This window comes from Rutilus rutilus, assembly GCF_951802725.1.
Source record: "Rutilus rutilus genome assembly, chromosome: 1".
Taxonomy (NCBI): Eukaryota; Metazoa; Chordata; class Actinopteri; order Cypriniformes; family Leuciscidae; genus Rutilus; species Rutilus rutilus.
The window spans coordinates 47,787,201-47,797,903 of record NC_140209.1 but is presented as its reverse complement, the minus strand read 5'-3'; the positions used below and the strand labels follow the sequence as shown (position 1 = coordinate 47,797,903).

Sequence of the window (10,703 nt, the reverse complement as noted above, 5' to 3'; positions counted from 1 at the left end):
AATAATAATTATATATATATATATCCTATTTAAATGGACCAGTAATAATACTATATTACAGGGCCATTATAGGGCTAAAACTTTCCTCTGAGAGTACAACTTCGTGTTTTATCGAGGTTGTGGTAGACTAGTGGTTAAGGGGGTTAGTATTGTTAGTACGATGAAAAAGTTGTCTGTTCTTTTTTTCTCTTTTTTGTTCCTACATCAGCATACCTAAATAACCTGCAGCAGAACAGCAAACATCACAAAACCACAAACAATTACAGGTCAATCGAAACAGACTACAACTACTAGAATTAGATGCTTTGTTTCCAGACAAGACTTAGAGAAACTTGTTCATGCTTTCATCACCAGCAGGGTGGATTATTGTAATGGAGTCCTCACTGGCCTTCCCAAAAACACCATAAGACAGTTGCAGCTCATACAGAACGCTGCCGCCAGGATTCTGAGCAGAACCAGAAAATATGAACATATCACACCAGTCCTCAGGTCTTTACACTGGCTCCCATTAGATTTAGGATTGATTTTAAAGTATTATTACTGGTATATACAGTGAGGAAAATAAGTATTTGAACACCCTGCTATTTTGCAAGTTCTCCCACTTAGAATCATGGAGGGGTCTGAAATTGTCATCGTAGGTGCATGTCCACTGTGAGAGACATAATCTAAAAAAAGAAATCCAGAAATCACAATGTATGATTTTTTAACTATTTATTTGTATGATACAGCTGCAAATAAGTATTTGAACACCTGAGAAAATCAATGTTAATATTTGGTACAGTAGCCTTTGTTTGCAATTACAGAGGTCAAACATTTCCTGTAGTTTTTCACCAGGTTTGCACACACTGCAGGAGGGATTTTGGCCCACTCCTCCACACAGATCTTCTCCAGATCAGTCAGGTTTCTGGGCTGTCGCTGAGAAACACGGAGTTTGAGCTCCCTCCAAAGATTCTCTATTGGGTTTAGGTCTGGAGACTGGCTAGGCCACGCCAGAACCTTGATATGCTTCTTACAGAGCCAAACTTAAGACGGGCCTTGACATGTGCTGGTTTAAGCAGGGGAACCTTCCGTGCCATGCATGATTTCAAACCATGACGTCTTAGTGTATTACCAACAGTAACCTTGGCAACGGTGGTCCCAGCTCTTTTCAGGTCATTGACCAGCTCCTCCTGTGTAGTTCTGGGCTGATTTCTCACCTTTCTTAGGATCATTGAGACCCCACGAGGTGAGATCTTGCATGGAGCCCCAGTCCGAGGGAGATTGACAGTCATGTTTAGCTTCTTCCATTTTCTAATGATTGCTCCAACAGTGGACCCTTTTTCACCAAGCTGCTTGGCAATTTCCCCGTAGCCCTTTCCAGCCTTGTGGTAGTGATGTTACATATGACACTGAAGCTTCGATGCGCGTATCACACAAGCGAAACGGTTTACTAGAGTCACGTGATCGATGACAAACGAAGCCTCACTTTCTCTCCAGTCACGTGCGCATTTCGCTTTTTAGAAGGCTCGAACTCCAGATCGTATTTAACGAGTGTTTCCTCAGTCTGGTTGATGGGTTTGTGAGGAGAGTGCTGTACTTTGAAAGTTAATCTATATATTACATTTAAATAAGCAAAATGAATTTTTCTTTTTGTTTTTGTAAAATCTTTGCACTTTTTGGTGATTTTAGGTAATTTGGTGTTGGTATTTGGGTTTAGGGTGGGATTAGGGGAGAGGGGTGTTGGTGTTTGGTGAATGGTTTGTATTTTAGCAATGGCAACAGCCTAAAATAATACAAATAATTAAAAACTATCAACTTTATGTCATTCCTACAGTTACATAAGCACTATCAGTAACAAGTGTCATAAGCACATTTAATAACAGATGATCCTATCAGACAATGTCCTTATTCATTTTGTGTGTGTGTGTGTGTGTGTGTGTGTGTGTGTGTGTGTGTGTGTGTGTGTGTGTGGAGAGAGAGAGATAGAGAGAGAGATAGAGAGAGAGAGAGAAGGCCTACATTAGATCTTATTGAATCATATAAGCTCATTTTATATTTTAATTGTCACACTTTAATGGGTAAAATAACTTATTTAATGAACAAAACAAACACAAACATGTAAGGTTTTTATTTGTACACATAACATTGAAACTATGGAGTGTGTTGTGGTTGCTTCACCTGCCAGAGCTTCTAACACAGGCTGCTTTAATTTAAATAAGCACCAGATGGCGCTGTTCTCGACACTCTCGAAGCTTTGAATCTTTTCCCGGAACAGTTAGGGGAAAGCTTCAGTGATTCATGAGGCTTCATTTCCCCATCCCTACCTTGTGGAGGTGTACAATTTTGTCTCTAGTGTCTTTGGACAGCTCTTTGGTCTTGGCCATGTTAGTAGTTGGATTCTTACTGATTGTATGGGGTGGACAGGTGTCTTTATGCAGCTAACGACCTCAAACAGGTGCATCTAATTTAGGATAATAAATGGAGTGGAGGTGGACATTTTAAAGGCAGACTAACAGGTCTTTGAGGGTCAGAATTCTAGCTGATAGACAGGTGTTCAAATACTTATTTGCAGCTGTATCATACAAATAAATAGTTAAAAAATCATATATTGTGATTTCTGGATTTTTTTTTTTTTAGATTATGTCTCTCACAGTGGACATGCACCTACGATGACAATTTCAGACCCCTCCATGATTTCCAACTGGGAGAACTTGCAAAATAGCAGGGTGTTCAAATACTTATTTTCCTCACTGTAAATCATTCAATGGCCTAGGACCTCAATACATTGCAGATATGCTCACTGAATATAAACCCAACAGATCACTCAGATCATTAGGATCATATCAGCTAGAAATACCAAGGGTTCACTCTAAGCATGGAGATTCTGCTTTTAGCTATCATGCCAGCCGCAGCTGAACCAGCTTCCAGAGGAGATCAGATGTGCTCCTACAGTAGTCACATTCAAATCCAGACTCAAAACACTTCTGTTTAGCTGTGCATTTACTGAATGAGCACTGTGCCGCTGTTCGTCCGACTGTTTGTACTGTACTGTACTGTACTGTACTGTATTTTATTTTTCTAAACTGTTTTAATTATTCTTATTTCTTTTTATTATTTTAATTTCTTCTATGTAAAGCACTTTGAATTGCCATTGTGTATGAAATGTGCTATATAAATAAACTTGCCTTGCCTTACTACGTTTAACGAAATGTTTAAGTTCAACTGTAAAAAGCCATCAGTCAGTGCCAAAGGTCCAACAGAAACACCCACATTCTGTGTTCCATAAGTCCTCACTCCTCATTCTAATAACAAGCAAAGAGCAGACGTGCACCCAATAAAAGTTATCGTTACTCACGGGGGCGTTCTCTTCCGTGTCCCCCTCTCCAATCAGAGGAGTCTATGTTGAAGCTTCTGCGCATGCTCAAACGCCACCTTTTCATGTGTTTCTCGTGCGCAGGCTCTGGTGGAGGTCACTGTGATCTAACAGCGTAGTGGGTGAGTGGTCACGTTGGGAGAGATTATTTTAATATGGATTTGATGTATTTGTTTTATTTACACAGCGCCAATAATTATAATGTGGACTATTGAAAGGGAATTTATCTTTGTGGGAAGGTTGGCAGGAGGACATGATTGCATGTCAGTTGCAACATTAGCGTGTAGCAGGCTAATTAATTAAACTTCACTACGACGGAAGTATTTTTGTCCCTGTTGATATTTCTCATATAAGTTATTGTGTTAGCAAATACCAATTTATCTGGAGTGTTTTATAATTGTAAGGTTGTTTTACCGATGCTTTTCGCTGACCATGTCTGACCCTCTCAAAGTGAGAACAGCTTAGCACGTTTCATTCATGTCATGCCACTGCTGAAGAGTCAAGGCTAACCGGACGGAATGTTTTGATTATTTAAGGGCTTTTATATTCATAAGTGATCGTCATGAAGCGATGATTGTGATTAATGTGCTTCTCTCATCAGGACTGTTGCCATGGCGAAACTCTTTGAGTCCATTGGAAAGCTGGGATTGGCCTTGGCCATCGGAGGAGGTGTAGTTAATTCTGCTCTATTTAACGGTAAGTTCAGTGGTGCTCAACTACTTAAATTCTGTGTAATGTACCTAATAAAACAGTATTGAGGTTATAAAATGTATATGTCAAGCTACGTGTTTTAATTTAAATTTGAAGATCTTTTGTTTTTCCATTGCAGTGGATGCGGGACACAGGGCTGTCATCTTCAACAGGTTTCGAGGTGTCCAGGATGATGTTGTTGGGGAGGGCACACACTTCCTTATACCCTGGGTACAGAAGCCAATCATCTTTGACTGCAGGTCCCGTCCACGTAATGTGCCAGTGATCACTGGTAGCAAAGGTACATCATGCCATTCTTTTACTGTTTCTGTCTGATTGCCATAGGCGTAATTTGAGCCACTTTTGTCCCCACCACTTTTTGCCAGGGTCCATATTGTCCCCACCACTTTTTGCCAGGGTCCATATTGTCCCCACCACTTTTTAAAACTTTTCGTGGCACGGATGTACCTAACAGAAAAAAACATCTCCATTTAATTAGCAATTAATTAGTTTGTGTTAAATAAGAGGGGATCTAGTGCTGGAATGTGTTGTTTGTTGTGGTTGTTGCTGCTGTTATCAGTTCTCTCTGCACAGACGAGCAATTCAATCTATCGCTTAGCACCCTTGCGGAGACTCTATTCGCTCCTGTGAAATCCAAAGCCAAATGCACATAAATATGTCCCTGCTGTTGATATACAATCACTGATGAACACCTTTGGTTTTAATGAGAGAAAAAAAAACAATACCAGGGAAGATTAGAACCCAAACCTCTCAAACCCTTTAACAAAAGTTCTGCCACCAGACCCTTAAGGCACAAGAGTGTTCCATGTGAATATATATATATATATATATATATATATATATATATATATATATATATATATTCACTGACGTGAAGAATCTCAGGACTAATATTGTACTATATATAGTAAATGTAAGGATGAAACTATCACGTTAAACATGACTTCTGTGTCGATAAATTAAACTCAAGTGTACTATTGGAATTGATTTTCTGGACATTGTAATGTTCTTTTTTCTGCAATTGTTATTGTACATATCATTGTATTAGCACCCCCAACCCACTTTTTTAACCAAAGTTACGCCACTGACTGCTGTTCTTCATTTGTTCTAGAATTTTTATGTCTGCCCTGTCTATTCTTTAATGTTTATCTCACAATATGTTGAGGTTTCTTGCGTCTCTGCTGTTCATTCTTTTGTCTTTACTAATAAAACTGGCTCATGGTCTGTCTTTGTCCTTCTCAGATTTGCAGAATGTGAACATCACGCTGAGAATCCTGTTCAGACCAGTTGCTGGACAACTGCCACGTATTTTCATGAGTATCGGAGAGGACTATGATGAGAGAGTGCTGCCCTCCATCACCACTGAGGTTCTGAAGGCTGTAGTGGTGAGTGTCATACATAACGTTACGAAGACATGTACACTACTCTTCAAAAGTTTGGGGTCAGTACGATTTAGCCAGGATGGATTAAATTGATCGAAAGTGACAGTGAAGACATTTGTAAAACGCTGTTCTTTTAAACAAAAAACATCAACATATGGTTTTTATAATGTTAAGCAGCATAACTGTGTTCACCGCTGCCGCCGGCGAGGACGTCAAAATTCGCTCTTGCCGCCCTGCCAACAACGCTGTAGAAAGATACGTTGACTCTAATGTAGATCGAAAGCTTGGTTTTGTAAACTTTATTTAAAGGGGCCGCAATAATTATAATAATTAATAAACACCCTCCAAGCTTTATAATGGCAGTGGATTGCAACCATCGGTTTGAAGCTCAAAAAAGGCGTTTGGCCGGAAGCTAGAATTTTACTTTGTAATGTTCAATATTAATATTTTTCTTACACAAACTCATCGCTTCAGAAGGCCTTTATTAACCCCTCTGCAAGAACAAAGACATATACACCTAGGATGGATTTTCATTTTAAAGTGAACTTCCTTTAACATTAATTTGTGTGCAGCCTACATTACAATAACTGTCCTGTTTGAAGTGTAGCCTTAATGCATATGGGACACGTCGTATGGGAAACCCGCCACAGCTGCTTGGAAATGGGAACTAATGTTTGGTCGGAACCAAAGTTTACACGACTGTGTTCTCTGGAATCCTCTCAAGCGGAGGACTTCTACATTACGATTGGTTGCCGCCGAACCGTGTCATAGCTCATTATCATAAAGTTGCCCACACCGCTACTCGCCGGAGCTCGCCGCCGGCTCACATTGAAAATGAATGACTTCCGGCCACTTTGACGCTCTCGCTGGCGGCGGTGTGAACGAACAGTAACTGTTTTCAACATTGATAATAATCAGAAATGTTTCTTGAGCAGCAAATCATCATATTAAGAATGTTTTCTGACACTGAAGACTGGAGTAATGATGACATCACAGGAATAAATTATATTTTAAATGAATTAAAATAGAAAACAGTTCTTTTAAATTGTAATATTTTACTGATTTTACTGTATTTTTGATTAAATAAATGCAGAGCATAAGAGACTTCTTTCAAAAACTTTTTTTTTTTTTTTATCGTACCCAGCCCGAACTTTTGGATGGTTATGTGTATAGGGCTGGATGTTGGTAACGTCTACGGAACATAAGATGAAACTAAAACCTGCCACGGATTAAATGGAATTTTAAGGTGTTTCAATTTTCCGCAGGCCCGTTTTGATGCCGGTGAGCTCATCACTCAGAGAGAGCTGGTGTCCAGGCAGGTCAGTGAAGATCTGACAGAAAGAGCATCCACCTTCGGTCTCATTCTAGATGACGTCTCTCTGGTAAAGACCTCTTTTTTTTCCCCCCTCTGTTGATGTTTCAGTTCCTCTCTCCTCCAGTGTCTCACCCTTTTGTCTCTCTCCCCTCAGACACATCTGACGTTTGGCAAGGAGTTCACTGAGGCTGTTGAGATGAAGCAGGTTGCACAGCAGGAGGCTGAGAGAGCCAGGTTTGTTGTAGAGAAGGTAAGAGCCTCAAAATGGAATAGTGCAGTGCATGGTCTGAAATAAACACTTGCCAAATGCAAGTAAAAATTGTCTTTGAGTTACTCCCCATTTCGATACCAAACCTATAAGTTGTTTATATAAATGATTCTCAATGTTTTGAGTTACGCACACTATCAACACCAAAATCACCTGCTAAACAAAATGTGCATTTTGCTTAGTGCAAAATTTATCTGATTTTTGAAATGAATAAAAAGTTCAAAAAGAGAATTTATTTGACAGAAATTTGCCTCCTTGAATAAACATACTTTTATCTTTCCCCAAACGTTTGAATGGTAGTATATATTATATATTTATGTATATATTTATTTGTTTAATTAATATTTTAAAGGCAAAATTAATTATTAAAAGGTGAAACTGTTTGTTTTTCCCATAAGCAACAGGTGATGTAACATTTGTCTCTGTAATTGTCTCTCAGGCAGAACAGCAGAAGCAGGCAGCCATTATATCAGCAGAAGGAGACTCCCAGGCTGCGCTGTTGATCGCTGATTCTCTAGCAGTAGCTGGTGACGGCCTGGTGGAGCTGAGAAAGCTGGAGGCAGCCGAGGACATCGCCTTCCAGCTCAGCCGCTCTCGCAATGTTACCTACCTCCCGTCTGGACAGGGAACGCTCCTTCAGTTACCACAGTGACAGGGAAACTAGAGACACACACACACACTCACTTCTCTTTTTTTTGTTCCAAATTTGGCTACTTTTGGAAAAGATTATGTCTGTAGACACCATGCAACTATCTGATCAGCCTATAGGCAAACTTTATAGAGGCAAAGACAACTTGTGTTTTTCTCTCTTTTAGTCCAAGAATTTACTTGCTCTCTTCCTGAAAGTATGGACTGCCACAAGGTGGTTACAGCAATTGAAAAGAGTCTGTGTGTATGCAAATGTACTGCCTGTGCATATATATTTGCATTTGAAATGTTCTCTCTGCTAAATGCGAGTTGATATTGTTTGAAATTAAATTGTACGTTCATAAGTAGTGAGACACACAGACTGCACTGTCAATGTGTGCCATGCTGCTGGATGATTGACATCAATCTCACTCTCTGCTCCTGCAGGACCGGCTGTGTTGTGTTTTTTTGGTTTGAAAATGTTTTGTTATTGTATGTATGTGGCAGAAGGAATGCCCTTGTATTCTACAAGTGGCGAATTGATAAAATAATCAATAAACAGTGATTCATTTATATTAAACCAAAATACAATTGAATTCGTCTCATTTCAAATGAAATTCAATGTTGTTTTTTGTCTTAGAAAATGAGAAACTGTAATGAGAGATCCATTGTTTTAATTTATAGACACATGGGAATTCAAAATGTATGTGTCATTCATAATTTAATGCTATATAGACCAATTTCTTATTCACTGCTTAGGCCTAAATTGTGTTTAAATATTTTTAACAATTTCACAAAATCCATTGTAATTACAATTACATACAATAAAGGGAGAAACAAAACAAAATCCTAGTCATATTCATACCCAACCTAAAATTTGAAATAGAAAAAATAAATGGAAAATAGAAAACAATAAACTACCCACATTTCTTCCACCCCAAACCCTCAGAATTCAATCCAATAGTGATATCCAGTGGTTAGAGGTGCATATTGAAATAAAAGACATATTAATATTCACAATTCTGAGGAAAAGAAAACAAAAGGGGACCTAGGGCCGTATGTAAAAAGCCGATTAGAGTACATTTTTTAGAGTACAAGAACAAAAACGCTAAACCTGGTTAAGGTATTTATCGGACTAAATTAATTGGCAAAAAAGACAAACTACCACTACAGGTACAAAAAAAGCAAGGCAAAACTTTGGTGGCCATTTTTGGGTTGACATCACTGTAGTCCTTAGTTTAAAATGGCTAAACAGCTAAAGTTGATGGGCCCCATTGACTTCCATGGTATGGGGGAAAAAATACAATGGAAGTCAATGGGGGCCATCAACTGTTTGGTTACCAACATTCTTTAAAATAACTTACTGTGTTCAGCAGAAGAAAGACATTAATACAGGTTTGGAACAACATGAGGGAGAGTAAATAATGACAGAATTTTCATTTTTGGGTGAACTAACCCTAGTTCACCCAAAAATGAAAATTCTGTCATTATTTACTCTCCCTCATGTTGTTCCAAACCCATCAGACTTTCACTCATCTTCAGAATACAAATGAAGATCTTTTTGATGAAATCTGAGAGCTTTCAGTCTCTCCATTGACAGCTACACAACTGACACTTTGACGCCTTAAAAAGGTTAATAAACAGATCATAAAACTAATCCATATGAATTTGGGTGTTTTAGTCCGAATTTTCTGAAGAGACACGAATCACGATCAATTTATATGATGAACAGATTGAATTTAGTCTTTTATTCACATATTATAAACATTTATCAGCGAACATAAACAGAAGCTCAACGGTATTTGTTTGACGCACAAGAAACCTCTCGTGGAAGCTCAAACGTGCTGCGTAACACACGAGAATAAACCTCATTGGTTCTTGCTGAAGCTCAAACGTGCTGCATGGTTCTCGCACGTCAAGCGAACATTCTTGAGCTTCTGTTTACCACAACTGATGTGTGCCTTGATGAATGTTTACATGTGAATAAAAGCCTAAATTCAATCTGTTCATCATATAAAGCAATCGTGTCTCTTCAGAAAATTTTGACTAAACTGCTCAATAATTCAATTCAATCTCTTTATTAACTTTTTGAAGTTTTATACATACAGCCCCAGATCGTTTCATATAACGAAAGTTATACTCTGAAGTCTTTTGAGTAGAGTTCCTGACTCTTTCTAGATGTAATGTTCTAGTTAACTATGTAAGCTACATTTTAAGAGTCTAGGCCACATTTCGTCCCCTTGGAATTATAAGATTCGATCTGACATTTTTGTCAAAATTTAGTTATTCACATATTCTTATTCTGTGACCACTTCTTTACATTACGTGATGTTGTTTTTTAAGTTGTGTACATTTTGGAACTTTTTATTTAGAAAATAAAAATGTTCTTTCTACACAGTCGAATGGAATGCAAAAACTTTAAAGCTCAATATCTCAAAACTGCACAGAACGCAGATAGAACCTTATAATTCCAAGAGGACGATTTGTGAAACACACTTCAGACTTGGCAAATATGCCTTTTAGTGTCCACTAGAGGGCATCAGTGCTTTTAAATCTGAAATCATATGCCTTGGCATACACCTAAGATACCATGAAACATAAAGAAATGACTAAATGTCCATATTGAGTTTAATGCAAGGAGCCTGTACATTAAGAGTTGTAAAATAATAATAATAATAATAATAATAATAATAATAGTTATTTTGACACACAGATTTTCTTTATTGGGAATAAAAACATCTACCACATTCTTTTGCCTTTCTCATTTTACACATATTTTTTAGGCCAAATCTAAGCTTGTTTCTTTTCAAGAAATCTTCAGTGCATTTTGTTTACACACAATCTGTTGCAGACTGAGCATTTATTTTCTCACTCTTCTTTGTCATTGTCTTGTTCCACTTATTTCTTCCACTCTTTCCTGGAAACTACTAATCTCTGCAACATGAACACAGATATATGCTTCAACTGAGTAGAAGAAGCTTTTGATTTCAATTCAAAAATACTACATCGCATTCATTTAAAGAGAGCTTTAAGACAGACAGAAAACTT

General features: G+C 38.1%; 1 protein-coding gene across 1 annotated transcript; it reads left to right on the top strand.

The window, feature by feature from the left end:
- The first annotated feature begins 3,392 nt into the window (after nt 1–3,392).
- On the top strand, nt 3,393–8,246 carry phb (prohibitin). Its single transcript, XM_084394193.1, has 7 exons — nt 3,393–3,474; nt 3,954–4,048; nt 4,182–4,343; nt 5,306–5,448; nt 6,711–6,827; nt 6,915–7,010; nt 7,468–8,246. Exons 2-7 carry the CDS (start codon nt 3,964–3,966, stop codon nt 7,678–7,680), a joined length of 816 nt encoding a protein of 271 aa, XP_084250319.1. The 5' UTR covers nt 3,393–3,474; nt 3,954–3,963; the 3' UTR covers nt 7,681–8,246.
- The last annotated feature ends 2,457 nt before the right edge of the window (nt 8,247–10,703 follow it).

Bases quoted from the DNA above. Each gene is read 5' to 3' on its own strand.
- phb (XM_084394193.1), top strand. From the start codon at position 3,964: ATGGCGAAACTCTTTGAGTCCATTGGAAAGCTGGGATTGGCCTTGGCC. The intron at 5,449-6,710 runs GTGAGTGTCATA...AATTTTCCGCAG, and splicing joins AGGTTCTGAAGGCTGTAGTG to GCCCGTTTTGATGCCGGTGA. The intron at 7,011-7,467 runs GTAAGAGCCTCA...ATTGTCTCTCAG, and splicing joins CCAGGTTTGTTGTAGAGAAG to GCAGAACAGCAGAAGCAGGC.